Source organism: Nilaparvata lugens, chromosome 10, assembly GCF_014356525.2.
Source record: "Nilaparvata lugens isolate BPH chromosome 10, ASM1435652v1, whole genome shotgun sequence".
NCBI lineage: Eukaryota > Metazoa > Arthropoda > Insecta > Hemiptera > Delphacidae > Nilaparvata > Nilaparvata lugens.
In genome coordinates, this window is record NC_052513.1 from 11,729,179 (window position 1) to 11,752,939 (window position 23,761).

Genomic DNA, 23,761 nt, shown 5'->3' on the forward strand with positions numbered 1-23,761 from the left:
CTTGTAACTTAAGGATTATGATTCATAAGGAATTGGGACAAGACATAAATATGCGAGGCCAACTTCAAAAAGAGTTTCAAGTTTCCGATCAATTAAATCTAAAAATCATTAATTCAGTTCCTAGTTGGAATCTAAATGTTATTATTCTGTCGGAACAATTTATTTTACAATTCAAAACCAAGCAATATCCTTGAACAATATAACAAAATAATACATCATGTTGTTCAATCTATAATGATAGCAACTGATAAATTTGAAAATTGGTGAACTAGAACCCCATAAAAAGGCGATTTTGCAATGCATCACGGGATTGTGTCATGACCTGTATTTTTTATAGACCTTGCTTGTATGGATGAAATTGTCAATACAAAGTGCGCGGCACTCTAATAAGCCATCTGCTTTTTATTGGCGCCCTTGCCCAATAAACGAACGTACAACCGGGAGACAAACTCATTTATCACAACCAAATAAGCATTATCGAACTTTAATTATGTGTTTACCTTTTACAGAAGTCTTAGATTTACTATGATGGCACTTAGCTATGGGGAAACATTTGCCTGTGAAAATTTTTGTACTGCATTCATCCCCTCATCATAACCTGGGCTTTAAATACTTATACAGTTTAATAATTGTATATTGAAAAATTTAATCAGTTGATAATAAAAAATAGTCACAATAATTGACCGCCTATAGCAAAAACATCATGCAAATAATTTCCCAACTCTTCCAATTTGATAGTTATTGGTGAACCGATTTTACCGAAGATCAAAGCAAGTCTGCAGTAGAGAACATGCTTACATGCAGGTTTTGATTGAGTATTTCTCACATGGTATTTGAAGAAACTGCATTGGCAAATATTATCATTTTTAAAAACGTAATACTCTTTCCTCGAATCTGACACAACCTGAAAAAATTATAACCAATAAGGAAAATAAATCAGATCAAGCAAATTTTGAGAAGTTTCAAGGCAAAATAAATAAATATGAATAATATTTTATTCATTTTATAAGAGCACAAAATTAATAATACTACAACACAATATTTCATTAAACAATAAGGACTAACCAACTTCAATTTTATTGAAAATCATGAATCATTCAAAAGCCCGGGCCACACTTATTTTGCACTTGCAGCTTTCCAAACCGATCGCAGATGATCAGTAGTGACAATGGCCTGGAATGGTGCATGCCACACATGTCAGTCATGTGTTCTGTCCCACCACCAGCTCTCCACACAAAAGGAATATCTGAGGTCGAAGAATAGGATCGGAACGCTGCATGATAGGTGTGGCCCGGGCTTTACGAATTTAAACCTCTAAATAACATTTTTTATAGTCAAGTGTATTATTATTAATATGGATGCTAATTTGAAAAGTATTTTCACCCCTGAATAATTCGTAACAGTAAAACACACCAGCTCCTGATTACCGGAAATATTGAATGCCGTAATAACATAGGATACTTAGAAGGAAAAGCACAGAGCATACCTACACAGATAATATTAATATGCATGATTGTAGATTGATTTCCAATACCTTATAGAGACCAAATGTTGAGACCGGAACTGTCTCTACTTCATGGATGGATCCCCATTCACACAATTCGAGAGCTCTCTCCGCAATAGATCCAAACATATGATAAAGAAGCTCCCAATCATCGTCTTCAACTAGAAAATAATTTCAATGATATCATAATTGTTTTAAGAATTGAAAATAATTGAGAGAAGATGTAAATCAATTTTAAAAAAAGTACCAACAGTAATTTTAAAAATGGTAGTTCTAAGAAGGATGTAAAAATCAATTGTAGAAGTAGAAAAAAGCAAGTTGACTGGACGGATAGATAATCCGAGGCATGGGTAGTAATTTATTAGAATCTGGTATGTACCACCATTCCTTTTTAGTTTCTATTCCTCATGTAAGTAATGTATCTTTTTCTACGCCCATTGTAAGGCAGGTTTTTATATAGATTTGTCATTTATACAAAACATATATAATCCCCCAGTTGCACTTCTATTATATTTTGTTTGTACTTGAAAAAAAGGACTTCTCCAAACCCACAGCTTGAAACAAGATGGCAAGAATACAAAATTACCTGAAGACCACGGTGCTCATGCGTTTCCAGTGAAAGAACATAAAGTATTCAAGTAAGTACTTCTTATGCCCGGTTTCACGAACCTTGATCAAATATAGCCTAGGCATGGTCAATTAGACCATAGTCAAAATTTGATCACTCGTTCAAACATACAACTGTTCCACCAACCTCGGGATTGATCAAAAGTCCATCAGTCAAATCTGAACATGGTCAACTCTTGTAGCTGTACTTTTCTGAAGTTGGCCAACATGTTTGCTGGCTTGCTATTGGCTACATCTGATTTTGATGGATGGAAATTGTTGAGATATTGCAATTATTCAAATGCTAATGAATTAATAATTATTATTAAACTAAAATCCAAATTAAATGCTGTAATATAGTAAATATAGTAACACCCCATGATACCTAATATCAGTTTTGCTGCTCATATTCAGAGCGCGCTGAATGCCCTTTTTACTTTACCGTCAGGCCGTCAAAAATGCAGATTACTGTACTTTTTTCTGTAATTACTGTACTGATTTTTCTTCATATTCATTATTTCGGGGCGGGCCTCCTGGGCCCCCTTCTTATACAAGCCCCTGGCACAGACGTTTTGTATAGTCACACATCTATAATAATATTTTAAATATGAATTGAATAATCTCGTACAAAGAGATTGAAGCAGCAAGGTTGATCTAAGGATTGAATAATATAGGTCTACTGTGCAATAAAAGAGTAAAGCCAATCTTTTTCAAAATCTTCCTTTTTTCTATACTATAATGATTTACTAATTAAAAGATTCAAACCTAATAAATAACTTACTACAACTAAATTCAATCGCACTAAAAACTTTGAAATTTTTCATTGCGTCATAAACATTACCCACAAACAAGCAAGGAAATTAATCGAACTAGTCTTTTGACCGTGTTCAAATAATTTGATCACCCGTTCGGCGGCAGTCAAACTTAACCATTGGTTTGACCGTGCTTGAACGTAACTGGTGTTGGTGGAACGAATTATTGCTGATTTGATCACTGGATAGATTTTAACCATGTTCAAATGCCTTGACCAAGGTTGGTGAAACCGGGCATTACACCTATTAAATTTAACCATGATTAAGTAATGAGCTAATTGTTTTGAGAACCAATGCGAGAAGAGGAAGATGACTTCATCTGTTAATTCAATAGAAGAAGAACCTTGAAACTGGGTTTGAGGTTTTAAGAATTATAAATACGGTACGTACTGTAATGTGACACAGACATGATGTGGTATAGGCATATATTCATATTGAATGAAAACTACATTATATTGTCAAAACCACTGATCTATGGAACCAATTTGAGATACTAGTTTTGGTTGTAACATTATCATTTCCTAATAAACTAGTGAATTTTCTTAAATATTGAGTTAACTAAAGATTGAAAATGGTGTAACAACCATAACTAGTATCTCCAATATTGTTTTAATAAATCAGTGATTTTGTCAATATCAAGTCGTTTTTATTACTTTCCTTGTCCTATTATCATAGGTGAGAAAAGTATTGCTTTCCAAAAAAAATTAAGGTACCCCAATTTCAAGCTTTCTATACGTTTCAAGGTCCCCTGAGTCCAAAAACATGATTTTTTTTGTGTTGGTCTGTGTGTGTGTGTATGTCTGTGAACACGATAACTCCATTCCTAAATAACGGATTGACTTGAAGTTTCAAACTTAAGGTCCTTATACTATTAGGACCGACAGTAAGAAATTCAATTCAAAATGACTAAAAACCATGTTTTTCACGGTTTTCTCGAAAACGACCGTAACGATTTTCCTCAAATCTATACCCTGGATAGCTATTTATGAGCCCTGACATGAATCTCATTTCTGGGAAAATTGCAGGAGCTCTATAATATTCTTGAGAAAAATGGATTTTGTTAAATTTTTACCATGATTTTCTCAAAAACGACTTGACCGATTTTTTTCAAATTCATACCCTTTTTAGTTATTTATATCTCTATCAACTGGCATTAGTCTCCTTTCTGGGAAACTAACAGGGGGTCCACCCATCCTTGAGAAATTGACTTTGTAACCTCCTTCTCGTGCATGAGGTAGGTAGCAGTTTATTCTAAAGAACACATAGTCGAGATATTTTATCTGTAGAACAGTTGTTTAGACGACTTTTAAAAAGTCATCAAATTTTACACAAAGGAAAATTTACTCTGAAAACAATATATACAATAGTATGATCGTAGTTTTAAATATGTAGCCTCCAATTGTCATTATGTTATTCCCTCAAATTTCTCGTTTAAGAATGAGGCTTCCGTTCAATGAGCAAGGAAAGTTGTGTGAGTGTACCACACCAGATTTTTCAACTGAATGTATTCTTCTGATTGGCCAATCATGGTGAGAAGAACAGAAAAAGTGGCTTACCAAATTAAACTTTTTTACTGAGCATTCAGCACTTTATCGAAATACTGAGAATGATTTTCAAAACCTAAATTAGGAAGTAAATGATCATTTTATTTACAGAGAAGATAATAGGTAGATTGAAATATACAAAGCTTCTCACCATCTTTTGTTGGAGAGTAATGGTTTGCAAATATTCGAAGCGCTATTTCAGAGAGTGGATCCATCACAGTAGGCTACTCTGTAGAAAAAATTGAAAGGCTATCAGGAGTCAATGAACACAGAATGTTTTTTTCAAATACAAGTCAAAGAGAACTTTTATGATACTTGAGATCGTTGCCAAGGACTGGGGTTTCCAGATAGGCAGTGTCTGGAGTCAGAATTCCTTAATGACAGTAAAATAACCTGCAGGGTTATTCGTGATGTGGAAGTGCTTGACTCCCAAAAAGAGGTTCCTCATAAAAATCCTGCAGTGAGTAGAGTGGCTTTTCCAGGAGTTCATTTTTCACTGAGGTATGGAACCAAGAGTCCTGTGTATCCTGAATTTGTCTAGGAAGGCTGTTGAAAAATCGTATTGCCTGGGATGGGAAGCTATAGTTCCAGCCAGTCGGCTTCGGGGCACCTCCAGTCTAGTGACATGTCGTGTATTGTAGCTGTGTATAAAGATAATATGTCACACCTTTTTTGAAGTTGCTCTAAATTCTCCTTAATATAGATCAGCGAGCACAACACATATTGACTGTACACCGTGAGTATCCCGTGATCCCTAAATAGTGGCCTGCAGTGATACCTGAAGCTGGAAAATGTCACTATCCTCAGAGCCTTCTTCTGCAATAGCAGTAAAATCGTAGGCAGCTGGTGCGTCACCCCACAGGAGCAGGCCTTATATTATATGACTGTGAAATATAGAATGATAAGCCATGGCAAGACTGCACTGATCCACCACATATTTCAGCTCTCGGAGGAGGTTCAAAACTTTGGAAAATCTCCTGCATACAGTTCACATGATGATTCCAGCTCAATCTCTCACACATCCAGAATCCTGACAGCTGAATTTATTATTAACATTTAATCAACAATCCAAGTTCATTGAAATGTTTTTTAAGCTACAATGATAATAAAGAAATCATATTTCATTGCAAGTTTCATCGACTCTGCCGTTGATAAATCAAGTTATATCTAAAGGAATGTACCTTTTTTGCTTTTTCAAACAAAATTTCATTAAAACAGCCAGGTCACTCGATATTATTATTAACTCAAAATTATGTAATTTTTCTAAAAACACACCTGCTGTGTCCTGCAAATAATAGCCATTGTAATAGATTCTATGCTTTTAGCATCTAAGAACACAAGCGTGACGCGCCTTTTTTAATAAAAATGTTAATTTGCGTGGGGTACCTCCTGGGTGCTTTGTGCTTCACTTTGCCAATTATTTGGTAATTCATCAATTTTAGGCAAACACGCACAGCAATAGAGGGAGGAAATCACTCTGTAGAAGATTGAATTTCAACGCAAACGGAGATGTCCGTCTGCATGCATACAGACATTTGCTGTGTGCGTTCGCCTTATGGCCATCACACACGTAGCGTAGTTATAAATACGCAGCCGACGTATCTCCTGAAATTGTCCTAATAAATGTGTCCATTTCACATCGGCGTAGCATAGATTTAAAATTGAGAGATACAACAGCTACGTCTTCCAAAAACTTATTACTAGCTATGTTACGTTTGGTATGTGATGGCCAAACTTGGACGTGTTCTCCGGATATATATTATTTGTGTACGCCCAAGTTACTTGTTTATTTTTCACCACAGTAGCCTACATGAGCACTAATTTCTCAATATAAACTTACATAGAACACTATTGTTTTAAATTTAAGAAGACTTTGTATGCCATTAGATTGAGGCAGGACAAATACAATGATTTATTGCCAAATTCATATAAATAAAATTTATTGCCAAAATTAATTTCTATAATATTGTAGACTAATAAGCCTGACCAACTGTCACTGCTCATACTGGACAACTGAGTGTATCAGACTGGACATCTTGCCACGAATCTGGTGTATCAGACTGGACAACTAAGTTAGTGTACAGTACCCCAGGCCCATTGTAAGCAAATCAACAAAATATCTTTGAATCACTATACCAAACATTGTGAGTGGGCAGTGGAGAAATAATCAAAATAGTGAATGGCCTGGAAGCCCGTTCTAGCAAGACAGACGATTCTAGGTTGTGCGCTATTTTAATGGAATGAATAAATTTATAAGATAAAAACTGATGTGAGCATTCTATTTGTTCAATAGGAAAATAGCAACAAAATGTAATCAAAAGCATGAATTACCTATAACAGACAGTGATGAACCAGAAAACCTTATGAATATTATGCCATGTGATGTTGATTGTTTAGCCTGTAAATTTATCAAGTTACAAAGACTGTTTAGCGTAGATTCAATTTGATAAGTAATAATTCACAAGAATTCTATTAATGTTCAATGAGTTCTAAGGAGTGTAGATTTCTGGAATCCAAAAAATACACATAGGTATTAGGTACACATAATAATTTATATAAAAAGTAAGGTTAGTTCAGTTAGTTGCTATTTTTATAAAATTCCCGCTGACCAGCCATCTAGATCACACATACGATTTCAAACTGTTTTTTTCTTATATAACTAATTTTGAGAATCTTATATTCACATAAGATTATATTTATCTACTTCTATTATTCAAATTATGCTATATAAAAATAATAGTTAATGGAATTTTTATAGTTATTCAAAAGTTGACCGTTTTTTAATGTTTTTGAAATTGTACGTCCTTGCAGAGATAAAGGGTCTCGTCAACTGGAAAAATGTATGCCAAAGGCAAGCCTTGTGGAATGTGGATAGGATATTTTTGAAATAACAAAATCAACATAGATATATTATTTTCAAAAGCTGGAATAAAAACTATTTCAACTTTATTGACTACTGTCAAACTATATTATTTTTATCACAATCAGTGACCTTGATCTTGAAAGTAGGAGAGTAGGGCACTTAAGTTTTGTGGATGATAACACATCGATTTCATCTGGCCCTAATCTGACCCAGGTGCAGCAGGAAGCAGGTGAACAGGTGCAGGTGCAGTTTGTAATGTTGGTTGCTGCTGGAGGGTGGTTGGAAGCAAATAAATTGCTACTGAATGTAAAAAATACTTTAAGATTGGTTTTTACACTGAGTTGCAATCAGACCATTAGCACTTACAGTGAGTCTCTCCTTGGATTCACCATCAATCCAAAGCTTACCTGGGAATGACACATTCACAGCATCTGTGAGAGACTGTCACAAGTCACCCGTTTTCTTAGGAAGTTGCAACAGTTTGTTGGTGAGCAGACCCTACTTACTGGTGGTGTGCCATGCTTTTATCCATAACATCCAGAGCTATGAACTACTGCTGTAGGGTCACGTTTCTGCATGTGGAGATGTGTTCAAACTCAAAAAGAGGACCATTCATATTATTACTTTCAATGGCTTTCTAGATCATTGTGGACCTCTCTTCAAGGCAATAGGTCAAGACCAACTACAGTCATTACATATATCTGTGTGCCATGTTTGTGCAAGCTCGTTTGACTATTTGAAAGCTCAACAGAAGGATAGTAACTTCCATGGTGCCATAGTCTTATAGATGTGCCATCCGGCCTTTTGTCAAAGACCCATGATGCATCTCCTGCTTTGGTCTTGCAAATCTTCTCTAAGCTGCCAGAGAATTCAAAAATGTTGAACATACCAGCGTTCAACTCAAGACTTGGATGTTTTGGCTTATGAGAAAGACATCTTATTCCAATCAGGAGCATTTTCTGGACAACTTAGTAGGTCTTGTTTAACCCATGTGTTATAAATTTTCAGCTCTGAATTTATTGTCTAAATCCAATATTTTATAAATTTGAGAGTTTTGTTCTTTTTTTGTATATGTTTGGCCTTTTTAACATGAAAAAAAATTAATTTCGGAGTGGAAAGTGTAAGTTTAAAGTATTGTGCTCACTATAACCTTAGTGTTGGGTTTCCAACTGTTATCTATTGGGAAACTTTGGACATACAGCAAGAACGAACTACCATTAAAAGCAATACACTAATAATATTAATATTAATAATAATAATCCATGCCGCCATCTCAATAGTTGTTATGTCAAAAGTAATAAGCTGGTATAACTCTTGATTCAACCCATCCTGCCTTACTGGTATTGGTGAGCAGGAAGGTAATTCAATGGAATGTAAGGTCTCATGTATAGTCGCACTATAATTTAATGCTTGAAATGACATTGTTAATCTTAAGAAAGGGATCAAAACGGAACTGTTCTTACAGTATTGAGCAGCTTATTGACAAGGAATGTAGAGCTGGCACATTACATGTGGCATGTACAGACTGAGATTGATAAGAACTGATGGAGGTCACAGTTATTGAGGAAGCTGTGTTTTGTTTAGTTTGGCTGATTTCAACTGAAGCAAGTAAGAAGAAACATGAAATGAAATAGTTGGAAACGTTTTTCCATGATGACATGAAATATTTCTTAATAATTGTAAATAGCTGAAGCATTACACTATTTTCTCTTTACTCTATTTTGTTTTCAATTTTATAGTTTTTTGAAATTAAATTTAAACGTGGACTGTGACTACGCCCCCTTTTGGAAAGCCAATTTTCTGATTCCAGCTATTTAAAGTCCAGAACTCAGCTAAATCCCGAGCTCGGAAACGGGCCCTTAGTGAAAATAAGTTATGTAGCCTGTTCAGAATTAATGGGAAAACGTGCCAACAGATTTCTGGGAAATTTGACAGGAATGTTCCTTTTTGAATTATGCGTCAATGTATCTATTTACGTTTTTTTTAGTTTGCATTTTGAAGATAATATAAAAGGAATAGAAGCCTTTCTTAATATTACTGTAAAAATCTGACAATAGAATAATTCATTTTGAATCTCTGCTTTCAACTGGGGCAGACTACAGTAACTATAATTATATAACCATGGTTATGTCTAGTAGGGAATGAGTTTATGAGATGATAGTGGTTGAAGTCAACTACATCACAACCCAACCAGCCACCTAACAAATCAGTCAATGATCGTTTTCAATATTGAAAATCTTGCTGACACAACAGGACAGGACAGAATTTACTCTGATGAACAGTATTAGAGAAGGCTATGAATTATAACTTTGCGAGGTGTACTGTTCACAGAACTAGTAGTTTGAAATTGATCAACCAATAATAATATTCACTTCTCTTGTAAATCTTACCTGATACCCCAAAAATATTGATAATATTAAAGTACTGTTTTCGATCAATCATGAAACCGTCTACTCTCAGTTTGAGGAATTTTTACTTCTTGAAAAAGAATATGTTTAGAAATATTGAGCTCAGACCAGGTCTCTTTGGTGAAGTTTTTTTTTGAGTTAATTACATCAAACAACAATCAATATTCAATCTTCCACATTGAAATAATCTCTTTTCCATATCATCTGAATAGATTATATCATGATTTTTTCCAATTTGCATTATTTTAAACGTTCACCGGGAAAGAGAATGCGCTCTCTCTCACTCTGACCTCCATGGCACTCATGGCAGTAAGATAGAATTGTTGATAGAAAAATATTCACCAATATATATTTTAAATACAATTTAAAAATATGTTCAGCCATGGAAAATGTGTTTTTATTTTTCCTGTCATTCTTCTTCTATACTGTAATATTTTGTATGATTCGGGGCTAGATCAATGCTGCTGCCATCTAACTTGATGTGTCAATAAAATGTAAATAACGTATTGTAAAGTCTATCGTGATTGGTAGTTTGTCTGTTTAGTCAAATTGCTAAAATTCTTTGACTGTTGAATTTTTTCTACCAACAAAATTTCTAATCCAGATTGATTATTTATTTTTAGCAGATAAATTTTGTTGTCAAAATATAAAATGTTGTAATATGCATTATCATCGCCGAGTTTACATTGCAGCCATGGCGGCGTTGTTTGTTAGCCAATCACCAAGCGTCTTACGTCGGCCATAGGTGGTCAGTTTTCACCTTTCATTTCGCGTCAGTGGGATAATATTTAGCGTGATTATGTTGTATATGTGTTAATTATCTTATCAGATGCGTTTAGTTGTGTGGTGGAGTGAATAGTGATTTGTGAAATAGTGTTAGTTATTGTAGAATTTATTATGTAAGCTTTCTTTGCAGCAAAAGGTCACGTGACCCTGGCGAGTGAAAATGGCGCAAAGATTGTATTGCAAACATGGATACCGTTTTGATAAAGTTATGTCACTTGCATTTGTTTACAAAAGTGTGTGTTCATTACCCACGTGTAATATAACCTTCAGTAATTGACAGCTGAACTTCAATAATGTCTGCGAGAGGTACAAAACGGAGGGGGAGACCCCCCAAAACTGTTGTTATGGAGAGACCTAGGAAATTTCAATATCATCTATTGAAAAAGCCCAAATACTTGTTAAATATTGAGAGCAGAGGATCAGAAACTCCAAACTCTCAAACAAGTACTCCTACTGCGTCTCGGGCTTCCTCTCCAATTGGCAGTGAGAGTAGTCGAAGAAGTACTCGAATAAGGGGAAGACCAAAATCTACAAGAGGTAGAGGCGGTTCTTATCACAAAAGGGGTTATAATCCCGATGCAGTTGAAGAAAAATATTCAGAGTATCATTATGGATCCGACTTTGGTGATGATTCTAGTGGCAAAAGTGAGCATGAGGATGACGATATTTTGAGGAGTGAGAGCGAATCAGAAGAAACAGGTGAAAAGGAAGAGGTTTTAAGTGATAGTGATTATTCTCTTTCAAGTTTTGGAACAACTGGTGAAACTGCAAGAAAACAATTTGGTAGTTTTACAAAAGCTCCTTCTCCTGAACCTATTTGGTTACAAAATAGAGAAATACCTATTTTGGAGTTGCCAAAGTCATCGGATGATCTTCTCATTCCTAAAGATTTAGTTATGCAAGCATTATCTATATATGAGGTTCTTCGCCACTTCCGAACATTAGTCCGATTATCACCTTTTAGATTTGAAGACTTTTGTGCAGTTCTTATGTTTGAAGATCAGAGTTATCTTTTAGCTGAAATTCATATAATGCTTTTAAAAGCAATTTTGCGTGAAGAAGATGCTCAGCAAACTCATTTTGGACCATTAGATCAAAAAGACAGTGTAAATATAGCTTTATTTTTTATTGATTCCATGACATGGCCCGAAGTCCTTAGAGTTTACATTGAAAGTGACAAAAACTTTGATTCTACTGTGCTGCACATTTTGAATACTTGTGAATATCCTTTCACAGATGTGGAAAATCGTTTGAAAGTACTACAGTTCTTGACAGACTTATTCCTTGTTACAAATCCTGTGAGAGAAGATCTTATACATGAAGGTGAGTTCCTAATTGTTTTGTCGTGTTGCTTATCAAAACATCTAAAACCTATAGCCTAATAAGCAAAACAGTAAGTTTGTTCTTACTTTTAAAAATATTTCTTCTTGATTCTATTAATTTTTTAAATGCTGTCTGTGTCACCATTGATAAATAAACTATTTTTTGCAACCTTTGAAAATGTGTTAGATATTACCATAGAGAAACAATAGTGTGAGTAAATATTCCATGGTATAGGGCGTTTATGTCGCAACTTTTACTGTTATCTCAAGCCCATAGTCAACGTAGTTCTTTACTGTGATGCTGTGTGTTGCTGGCAGTCTCTCATATTATGCCGTTTATACACTCTCACCCCGCCAAAACATTAAAAATCAACAGTAATTGACAATAATCGGCTTGAGATAACAGTAAAAGTTGCAACATATATAGGCTACCATGGGACTTATGCTACCGGTATTGTTTTTCTATGACTTACTTGAAACTCTAGTACCCCATACGATAATTTTTTGGGTGTGCTTTTCGTTAGTTTCACTGTATAAACATAAAAATATTATTTACGATTATATGAATATCGTGTGATTATGCTAATGTAGCGTCAATATCCTGTCACTTCAGTCAGTCAATTTATTTGACGTTCCAACGCAAAGGTACGCGTCTTTCGGGTCTGACTATTGTGTAATAGATTATTCTCATGTCAAGCCTCTTTATTTTTAATATCATTACTTTAATACTACTATAAATTTTTGACCAAGTTGTTCATGCATTTTGTCATTATTTTACAACTAACATCAAATTGTCACTTCAATGTTCAAAATCACAGCTGGTAAGCCGGGTGTAGCGAGTCTACCAACTAGTAATAAATTCAAAATCATCACTAATAAGTCATTTCAATTCTTTGTTAGAAGATATCATACCCATAAAAAATAACCAACTGTAGTTCAACTTATGTTGCCAACAGAATACTGAGTAGGGTACCCGGGGACTCCACGCAAACACTCACGTTTGTCATGATAAGAGACCCCAATACTGGAGTGTCAAGTTTACTTGCCTATTTACTTGATGCAGCCAAAATTATTAAAAAGTTGCGTTTTCTTTCAAGAATATTATAAAATAATTGGCCACTTTCTACAAACCACTTCAATATGTAATAGATGTTGACATTACTAAATTATACTGTAATGCAATAAGCCTAGACCAAAATTACAGTTCCACACAAAAGAATAAATACAAAAATTAAGGAATGACTAAAGTAAACGGTGTGTGCAGCTAATAATGTTTTCAAAACTTTTCTTTTTTAATTATAATTTAATTTAAGCTCTTAGACATTAAATTATTTCGATAGACCAAACTCATAATTAAATTAATTCAATTCTTGCATATTCTAAGCCTTCTCAGCTACGGTCCTGCTCCCATCAGCCCCCCTATAAAGTCTTGAACTCTCCTGGTATTCCACTTGAATCTACTTAAATATATATAAATGGATGAATGTTGACTGAATTGCTATCCATTTTTTCAATTTTAACTAAAATGTCTGTAGGCTAGGTCAATGCAAAAAGAGCGCATTGTAAGCTTGTTTTTTTGTGAAATCTTCATCACAAGATCGCATTGAATATCCAAGTTGAATGAGCTATCGCTTGATACAATTGGAAGAATCAACCAACACCCTAAACCAGAGCTGACCAAGCTATAGTCCGGCCCGTAAGCCATGTTTTATGTGGTCTGCCCTGTAGCCAATAAATAACAAAAGTTCAGTGAAATTTATTTACATAAAATCAACTTCTTACAGCATTTTTAACTTGAATTATTGATTTAATGAAAGACACATAGGTAGCCTACTTTGATAAAAGCTGAAAACGAAATCTTTAACTATTATAAATTACAGAAGAAACTGCATATGTTCACAAAATACTCTTATGCATCAGATGCAGGCCCCTTTTAAAAATGTATTATTGAGGTCTAAGAAGTTGACATTTTTAAATGTGTCCATCAATCATATAAATTTCTCAATATCTTATTCACATAAAGTTGTATTAGCCGACCTACTTGAAATAATTATATAAAATTTAAATCTCTAGAACATTAATTCTACTTCAGGATAGATACAAGAAAATGTTATGAAAGCTATTAACTAAAATGTTGATAAATTTCATAGGGTTTAAAGTACCTATATAAATCTTCTGAATAACCATTGTGAAACATTATTGCATAATTTTTAAACATAACTCCTATAACAAAGCCTTGAAGTTAAATTCATTCCAACAATCACGTAAAAAATAAATGAAACATTTTTAATAAATTATATTTCTGCTACAGTACTAGCACCAATTGTAGCGTTTCTATCAATATATATAGCCTTTTCTACATCCATAGTTATACAAGAAACTAGAATCGTGATAGTGGGAGGGAGGCAGGTAATTGAGAAGTGATGAAAAGAAACTGTACAGAATAGAGAGAGCAAAAGTGAGAGTCAACTAGATGAAGAGGAAAAATAAGTGAGTGAGAATGAAATTGTTGACCGAGGAGTCTGACATAATTTTTTGTTAGCGCTTGCTTATAGTCGTTTAGCGGCTGTGAAGGTGAGTAGAGCCAGCCAGAGCAATCCAATAGATTACAATTGTAGCAAGTTGCAAGGCTTCACTGTTATAGGATGGCAGCAGTGGTTTAATTGAAGAGAGGGACTATTGCTTTGTATTTCATTACTTCGTTTATCAAACTAGTTTAGTGGTATATTTTTAATTTTTAACATGTTCAGTGATACATTTTTTTCAGTTTTTCATATTAATTAGATTATCCCTTTCATGATTCGATACTCGGTCAACTCTAAAAAGAATTTGATTGAAGGTTTTCAGTTTCAGAGTTTAATAACACGGGGCTTTGAAAGGGTTTAAGAACAGACTTTCAAATCTGTCTTTTTAGCTGTATGAATTGTTTATTTTTTTGGTATCGGCTCATGTTGAAGTACGACACAAGTAACTGCAGTTTCGCTGCAGATTCGTTCGTTCTTCTTGAATAATAACTTATAATATCATTTAATAATATATTTGAAGCTCAGAACTGTGAATAATTTTCATCGAAATTTGAAGGATACAAAATTTAAACAGTGTTGTGTTCAAAACTTGAATTGAGTGATTTATAAGTTGGTTTCAACTTTCATTTTGTTTTAGTGCTAACTATGAATAACCTGGCAAAGACTTGAGTTATGCAAAAACCTACCATATCAGTTTTCATAATTATAGTGATGTGTAGCATAGTGAATCCTTACCTCAATTATTAATATCTTCGTCTCCTTCTAGACAGATAAAGAATGGTCAGACAAGGAATAGCTTTATTATTCCCCTAAACTACTTGATCAATACTAACTAACATTAGTTACCCTGATTATACGATTACCAAATTCTCACTTCTTTCATGCACTTGAAAGCATAGATTTGTTAGTTTATAAATTTATGTATTTCATATCAAAACAATGATGGGGAGAGTAACAACAGAATTCATCCAACACTATTTCTCTCCCGAATTTAGATAGTAAGTTGATGAGTCAGTCTGAATTAGATAATGGTACCAATTATTATAATTTCACAAAAATTTACCATCCAAAAATATAATCACTGAAAATTTGGAATCTGGGTTAGCTTTAATTATTTAAAAATGATTTATTGCTGGAATTGGTTACAAATAACCAATTTAAAATCAGAATTAATCCTCCAGAACTTCCGTATAATTTTTTCAACAGAAATAATTTTAGATGTATGGAGGAGTCTTATTGTTATAATTTATAAAAGCCTACCTTGTAATGTAGACTTGATGGATTGATTGCTTTATATATGCAGATTACAATATATTATACTGGCTTATACACTTATCTATAATAGCTTACAACATAGCAAAGTTGTAGATGAATTTACATTATAAATAAACTGAAATAATTATTAAACTGTACTGATATCGAAAAAATTATCAGACAGGCTACATAAGCAAATAAATAAACCTATTAAGCCAGTTACACATAGGCTTACATCGATTTTTCGCCGTCCACATTCTACAACATTAAATTTGCTTTGTTTTTCATTTTGTATTTCGCTGCTTTCCAATGTAGCCTAAAATTATTTGATGTGTACCTATGTGAACAATAAAACTTGATTTGATTAAATGGATCTCGGTAAACACATCTTCTGCTTGCTAAGCTATGTTAAACCCTTCAGAATTTATAAAGACGCTAAAAAATCGATCTGTGTGTAACTAGCCTTTCTCTTTACTCCTATATTAGTAGCAGGTGACTGAATTACAAAGGAATTGAATTTAAGGAATGATACAATAGTTCTCAACAATTAGTTGAGAACACAGTAACTGGATTTCAATATATTTTTGTTATTCATTTTTGTTTAACTTTATGTCATTATCGAGAATTGTTTAATTTAATTATGTTTTGCTTTACAGGCAACTTCCAGTACGACGACCACTGTCGAATATGCCACAGAGTGGGCGACCTGTTGTGTTGCGAAACATGTCCGGCCGTCTTCCACTTGGAGTGCGTCGAGCCGCCGCTCAACGATGTGCCCCACGAAGACTGGCAGTGCGGCCTTTGTCGCGCACACCGGGTAAAATAATTTATCTATTTATTTCATATTCACTCAGTTCCAAAAAGAAAAATAGTCTTCCAATATATATAAAAAACATGAAAGATCAATAATTTAATTTATATATTTACTCAAAAAGAAAACATTGTCTCCCGGCAACTATGAAAAACTTGGAAGATTAATAATCTAATATAAATACATTTTATTACTAATTTCTAAAAAGAAGAAAAAGTTTTCCGTTAACTATGGAAAAACTTAGAAGATTAATAATTCAATAGAAATATATTTTATTTTCAAAAAAAAAGTTTGCCGGTAACTAAGATAAACTTTGTAGCTAGAAAGTAATCAACAACACTTGAATAGCAGAATGAATGTCTCAATTTCCAAGTTTGAAGTTTTTAATTAGGCTGCTCTTATTAAACAGTCCTGTACTGTCAGAATTTCTCAAATTCATAATTATATTATTCACACTATAAAGCATTCTGTATGAATTAAACAGTATTAAATCCACGTTATGTGTACCTTACTTTTTATGAAAATACCTTGCTTATAAAAATTCATGAACAGTATTAATTTTTGTATAATATAAGCACAGTAACTTGAAACTTTTCATTTTATAATTTATAATAATAATTGATTCCTCCCATGTCAAAAAATGTTATTTTAGTTGAAATATTCAAGTTTTTGTGAAGCTGAAATGTTAATAGTAAATACTAATAGCACAAAGTTTAATTTTATACTTGAACATTTCCAAAATGCTTGACCACATTTTAAATACTGTATACGTGCTTATTTAACTGATAGAATATTTGGAAGTTTTTTTATCTTGTATGAGTGAAATTATAATATTACTAATTCACTTGAAATCATAAATTGTTAACCATAACTGAACATGAGTTTGAGCAAATAAAAATGAACTTGTTGAGAGATTGAAAAAGTAAACAAAATAAAATCGACAAGGACGGTTGAGCGAATGAGAAACGATAACAAACTCTGCATCTGTTGCATCGACTGAATTCAACTGACAAAAAATGAGGCTATCTTAGTATGGAGTGCAATAATAGCAAATCTATTATCTGCTTGTTTGGTTTCACTCAATTAACTTATGCTTCATTGAATATTGTGGAACCCTTGTGTTCACAGTATTAAAACGTTTGCGCCGTTTTTGGCTACTATCAATTTATTCCATTGATTTACTAGTAAAAATTGTGATTCTCAAAATTTTAATATAATTTATTATGGAATTTTAGTTGCTGAATTATTAAATTTCTTTCAAAAACTAACTGAAATAAAGCATTACAGAATTTTAAACTTCCTTTCCATTAATATTAAACGATTTCCAACATATGATGATTCTTTCATAATTCATGAATTTTATTTACTGATTCAAAGCATAGGAGTTCAAAATTACATATAAATTTATAAATCAAAGGACAAATTTGATTTTAGTCAATCATTCAGGAAGGGTTTTATGTAATTATATTGTTAGCATATTCATGAATTTAAAACTTAACTAGGTCAAGTGGATACTTACAAATTCTGTTTTAAATAACTAACATTCTATTATCAAGACTCCCTACAAATCCATGCTTTTTGTTTCAAAATGATGCATTCAGAAATTGAGAGACATCTTTAAGGACTGCGTTTGGCAAATTTCCAATAGTGCTAGTTCTCTTTCGTTGTAACATTTGAATGTGGCTGCAAAAAATGTTACTTATTGATAGAATTGAATTAGTTTTCGTTCATTTTCAATTTGATAATACAAAATGTTTTTGTTCAATAAAATATATTTTTTTAATACTGTTATAAGTATAAATATTATAACAAATATTATTGTTATTATCATCTTATTATTAATAGAAATTAAAGTAAAAACGGATTGAATCCATCCACAAAGAGTATTCGAATTGATTTGAATTAAAAAAAAAACTTCAATTGATTATTTTTAACCTAACAATCAAAATAAACATGTTACTGTAACTATAAACATTGTTACTTGATACAATTAAGTAATATTAATTACATTATCCAACTCCAAATTTGTACAATTTCAATGCTTCATGAATTGAATTATAATTTTTGAAATTATTATTTAAAAAAACATATCTTTTTAGTATTGATGATTTATATTTTGTCAACAATTATTAGTTTTGATGCTTCAAAAAAATATTTTGAAGTATATTTTCGTCAGCTAACGTACGGTATTTATATTTTCAAAAGCTATAGAATACCACTTGTTTCTTGCTCACCAATGCCTCATAATTAGGAAGAACAGGACGTTTAGTGTCGGTAGGTCATTGAAAAAGCTGAGTACATAATTAATATTCATATGAATCCTTATGCCACTACTCAATTTTTATCGGCTCTTGTGAATGAAAACTTTTGACTGAATTACGGTATAGTAATCTTTTACTCAGGTGAAATTGTGTAAAAGTATGATGCATACTAGATTATCTGTTAATTTCATATCGAAATTGAATATTTTTCACGTAATAAACTTTTTAGATTAAATTATTACTAAAGAAATGCGAAAAAATAATTGAAACTGATTTTTTAGATACTAAATTCTTGCATTACAAAAATTTTGTTATTAATGTGATAAGTTTGAAGCTGTATTTGAATCGGAATCAATAAGTCTGAGAAACTTTGCCTTCTTTACTCCACTTATGAAAATATTGTTGTTTGTAATAAATGATTTATTGTTTTGCATTACAGCAGGTGGTAGGTGTCATTGATTGTATACCAGATGTGGAGAAATCCGGCCTCTTGTCCAGACAAGAGCATTTGGGATTCGATAGGCATGGACGCAAATACTGGTTCCTCACAAGGAGAATATTCGTGTATGTCACATCAATTCAATCAATCTATCTCTACAAATATAACTAGGATAATAGATATGAAGCATACATATTTTCCTTACTTGGCGAATATTCACTTCATTTAAATGTGAATTGCGATCAAGTTATAATGAAGAGCAATAATTTTGAATCGAAGGCTAGAAATTATATTGCATTTTCAATTCAGTGGGTTCAGATTCGCGTTTGCACTTTTTAGAGCTTGCTCGTTTTATTTTATTTCATCTTTCATTGCCACCTGTGTTTAATCAACGACTGTTGAGCATTTTTAAATGATTAAGAGCATGCTTGTATTTCCAAATATAGATCTATTTTATATTTCATAACCACTTGACTAGACAATAAATAGAAATTAGTGAAGAAATAAACCTATTACAGTTACAAGAAACTGTATTACATTAATCCAGTTAATGCTCTATGTTATAGAAAAGGAGGAATGAATAAAAATACAGTATTATTCATGAGAAATTTAGTAGTTTCCATCGATGAGTTTTGGATAAATCACTTATTTAATTATAGAAAATACTAATAGTTCGTACCCTTATGTTATACAGAATGTTCGGAAAAAAGGTGCCCATACGTCAGGGCGTGCTTCCTCACATCAAAAGAAGAAAAAAGTTCCAATTAACATAGGTCCAAAAATGCTTGGTTACCAAGGTAAGGTATACAGGGTGAAAGATTTCGTCTGTATTTCAGTTCCCCTGATGAAACGAAGTCCTACGGGTATTTGTTGGCCGTTAATTAAGATGCACAATTTAGCCTACTTTATGTAAAATGAACTGAAAAATTGAATAAACCCGTTTCCAGAATAGAATAGGAAAAACGTTTATTGAATAAATAAGCTACCTTATGCGAACCTCAAAGAGGCTGCTTGACAAGTAGCTACAGTAATTTTTAAGATGTGTGACGAAATACGCGAAACTTAGTCCCAAAAAACAAGTTCCTAGCAGATTTACTACAGTTAATAATGTACAATAAACAAAACATATTTTTTACAGAACTTGTAGAAAATGAAATTTCACCGAGAAAGATTTAAAATAAGTCTATAATAGACAAACGCAACTTAAAAAAAATAATCCTTAATATTACATTCGTAGAGAGCTTAACAAATTTTGTCTATTTTTCATGCGTTTTGTATGTAATTAAGGATTATTTTTTTAAAAGTTGCAGCTGTTTATTATAGACTTATTTTACATATTTATTTTTAAAATTAAATCTTCTACAAGTTCTGTAAAAAAATATTTTGTGTTTAATGTACATTTAACATAATAAATCTGCTACAAACCTTGAAGGAACTTGTTTTTCGGGACCGAGTTTCGCGTATTCCGTCACATATCTTGAAAATTACTGTAGCTACTGGTCTGGAAACGGTTTTATTCAATTTTTCAGTTTATTTTAGATAAAGTACGCTAAATAGTACATCTTAATTAACAAATACCCGTAGGGCTTTGTTTCAGCAGGGGAGCTGAAATTCAGACGAAATCTTTCACCTGTATAACTTGGTAACCAAGCATTTTCGGACCTATGTTAATTATTGGAACTTTTTTCCTTCTTTTGATGTGAGGAATCACGCCCTGACTTATGGACACCTTTTTTCAGAACACCCTGTATATTTATATTTTATAAAAACTGACTAGTTTTGAGCACTAGGCCATTTTCAAAATTTCGACACTTGAAAATAGCATATTTTTAAATTAGTTGATGATGGATTTGTTGTGTTTGATTGCAGCGAGGGTGAAGACGGGGAGTCGTGGTACTACTCGTCGCCGATCCAGCTGGATGAGCTGCTGACTACACTGGACAGCGGCGAATACGAGGCGGCTCTGTGCCGCGAGATCAATGACTTCCGTGACGAGATCGTCCGCCAGATGGAGCTCACCGAGAAGATCACCAATCAGAACAAGGGCAACAAAAAGTCCTACCTCGAAATTGAAAACGGTCAGCAACAGTCATGTTGAATTGAACATTTTTTTGACAAATTTAATATAGGGTGTGTTGGAAATACACTGTGCACAATCTAAGTGATTTTTTTCTATGATTCAAGTGTACGGTGAATTTTACAACACTTTAAATAATCTCTTATTGAAAGGAATGCCGACCCCATCTAAATGGGATAAGGCACAGCCGAAGAAGAAGAAGAAGAATCTCTTATTGAAGTTCTTTTAGACTATTTGACTGCTGTGGGATATTTCTACTGAAATGACTATTGCAAAACCAATGACTGGCTCTGTAAATGTTGTACTGGACCGAATTTCATGCTATTTGTATCAAAACAAGGGTTAGCGACCCTAAGGGGCCGGTTTCCGAGCTCGTTATTTAGCTAAGTTCTAGACTTTAAACAGCTGGAATCGGAAAATTGGCTTTCCAAAACAGGGCTTAGTCGCAGTAAATAGTTCAGCAAAATAAATTTTCATTTTCTTATTTCTATAATTGGAAACGTTTTTCCTTGACGAAATAAAACATTCCTAAATAATTCAAAATAGCTGAAACTTTACACTATTTTCTCTTTATTTCATTTTGTGTTCATTTTTCTAGTTTTTCAAAATTCAATTTAAACGTGACTTTGACTATGACTGCGACTACGCCCCATTTTGGAAAGCCAATTTTCTGACTCCAACTGTTTAAAGTCTAGAACTTGGCTAAATCCCGAGCTCGGAAACCGGCCCCCTAAATGTTCTCAATGTTTCATTTTTAATTTTCAAAGAATCACTATTAGCCTACCGGTTTTTTTATCTTATTTTAGACACTAGTTATCACCGAGAATCGGTCGAAACTAGTCATGTCTAAAATAAAATAAATGAAGTAATACTATCAAAATACTCAAATTTTATTTTTAATTTGAAAAAATATGTTAATTAGCTAAAAAATGTAAAATAAGAAGGAGCTGTACCACCTTTTTCAAAAGAAATACTTCCCCTCACCTTTAAAGATTGAATAAAAATTTTGAATAATTTGAACGAATCAAGTGTTGGTTTGCGTTGTAGGTGAATAGATATTGCGTCTATGTGACATTAAATTTATTTATAATTTTTTTGTTTTATATATTCAACTGTATAATTTTATAGCAATTTTTTGAGACTCCAATTAAATGTTTGCTCATCAATACGAAAAAGCAAGTGTCACTAGCTAGTGTCATTATGATAATGTATCATCAGCCATAACATTGTTATCAATGTATATATATATATATATATATATATATATATATATATATATATATATATATATAGTTAACTTCTGTTAACTTCCTTACATATATATATAGTATTTTTCTTACGATAGAAACCAAAACAATATATTTAAAAGAGGTTCATCATAATTGACATTTGAACCATAAAAAAACATTTTAAAAAACTATATTACTGATATAGGAAGCATTATGTCAAACAAACTATTATTTACCAGAAATCTTTATTCGTCTTTTTTCTCCATTGTTATTGTTTGAACTTATTTATTATAAATCTCATTATCCTCTCATAAAATTATTATTATTCCAACAATAGTTTTTATCTTTGATCTTGTGTTTAAAAATCTGATTCAAAATGATTAATTTCTCGTTCATTTTGCAGCTCAAATCCTAAAAATGCAGCGTGAACGAGCAGAAAGAAAAATTCGTGAGGAAGAGGAAAGGCTCGAGCGTGAACGAATGGAGGTTGAAGAAAGGCGAGAAAGAGAGGAATCTGAGAAGAGGGAGAAGGAGAAACAGGAGGTGGAGGAAATGATGAGGAAGATGCATGAGGGCAGTGGGTCAGGTGGCGATAATATTGCTGACTTGGCTGTGGTAAGTGATAAATACATTTTTCAATAGATGAACGATTATTATTCCATTACATTACGGCTAGTTGAAATGATAGGAAGACTTGATTTTGAAACAACCACACTTTTATTGAAACTCAGAAACTAGTATCAGCTCTATGAATATCTCTTAAACTTTAGTTTTGTGTTTGTAACGTTTTTGACTCGTTCCTTGTTTTATGCTTATTTCAATCTTATACACATACTACATGTTGTACGGTATTTTAGTTTACTAATACACAAACTTTGTTTACCTTTATTAAAAATTCCTTATCACTTGATCGTATTACTGTTTTTCAAAAATAATGTATGAAATTATTCAATATTCATTCTATTGAGGTTTTCTGTTTAATTATAAAGTAACTGTGAATGTGAATTCGTATGGCTTTTGTTGGTGGGGAGTCCCTTGCGAGAAGGTCCCACCGCCTGAATATATAATTTAAGCCGTCAATGGGCCTTACGACTGTCATACTTCAGCCGGGACCGACAGTTTAACGTGCCCATCCGGTAACACGGGAGTGATCTGGTTAAAAAACTTTTGGCTATGAGAGGGTTTGAACCCGGGATCTCTATGCTGCTAAGCAAGCACTCTATCCACTAGACCACTGATCACTCCTATAAAGTAACTTATTTTTTAAGATGATATTCAACTGAATTTTAAACTAAAGTAGGTACCGTATCACATTGAATA

The 23,761-nt window shown here is 32.9% G+C and overlaps 2 protein-coding genes across 4 annotated transcripts in view; one reads left to right on the top strand and one right to left on the bottom strand.

The window, feature by feature from the left end:
• Window positions 1–468: 468 nt before the first annotated feature.
• Window positions 469–7,064, bottom strand: LOC111055478. 2 transcript variants are annotated; one of them, XM_022342692.2, is made up of 4 exons: window positions 6,798–7,064; window positions 4,618–4,695; window positions 1,535–1,665; window positions 469–904 (listed from the first exon to the last, which is right to left on the bottom strand). In XM_022342692.2, exons 2-4 carry the CDS (start codon window positions 4,679–4,681, stop codon window positions 671–673), a joined length of 429 nt encoding a protein of 142 aa, XP_022198384.1. In that variant the 5' UTR covers window positions 4,682–4,695; window positions 6,798–7,064; the 3' UTR covers window positions 469–670. The 2 variants fall into 2 exon arrangements, with proteins under 2 accessions (XP_022198384.1, XP_022198385.1); XM_022342693.2 differs by having other exon boundaries at window positions 4,618–4,690; window positions 6,798–7,056.
• Window positions 7,065–10,218: 3,154 nt separating this feature from the next.
• LOC111055473 (nucleosome-remodeling factor subunit NURF301) overlaps window positions 10,219–23,761 on the top strand; it is a 78,606-nt gene continuing 65,063 nt past the window's right edge. The window contains exons 1-5 of one of the 2 annotated variants that reach the window (XM_039436310.1): window positions 10,219–11,846; window positions 16,281–16,441; window positions 19,136–19,260; window positions 21,005–21,213; window positions 22,845–23,056. In XM_039436310.1, coding sequence (XP_039292244.1) covers window positions 10,817–11,846; window positions 16,281–16,441; window positions 19,136–19,260; window positions 21,005–21,213; window positions 22,845–23,056 — 1,737 coding nt within the window. In that variant the 5' untranslated portion in view covers window positions 10,219–10,816. The remainder of the gene's footprint in view (window positions 11,847–16,280; window positions 16,442–19,135; window positions 19,261–21,004; window positions 21,214–22,844; window positions 23,057–23,761) is intronic. The other variant, XM_039436311.1, reaches the window with a different exon arrangement.

What these genes read in the sequence shown, in the direction of transcription:
- LOC111055478 (XM_022342692.2), bottom strand. Translation starts at nt 4,681, where the DNA reads ATGGATCCACTCTCTGAAATAGCGCTTCGAATATTTGCAAACCATTAC. An exon ending in TTACTCTCCAACAAAAGATG is followed by an intron (nt 1,666 to 4,617) that starts GTGAGAAGCTTT and finishes ATTATTTTCTAG; the next exon opens with TTGAAGACGATGATTGGGAG. An exon ending in CAACATTTGGTCTCTATAAG is followed by an intron (nt 905 to 1,534) that starts GTATTGGAAATC and finishes TAATTTTTTCAG; the next exon opens with GTTGTGTCAGATTCGAGGAA.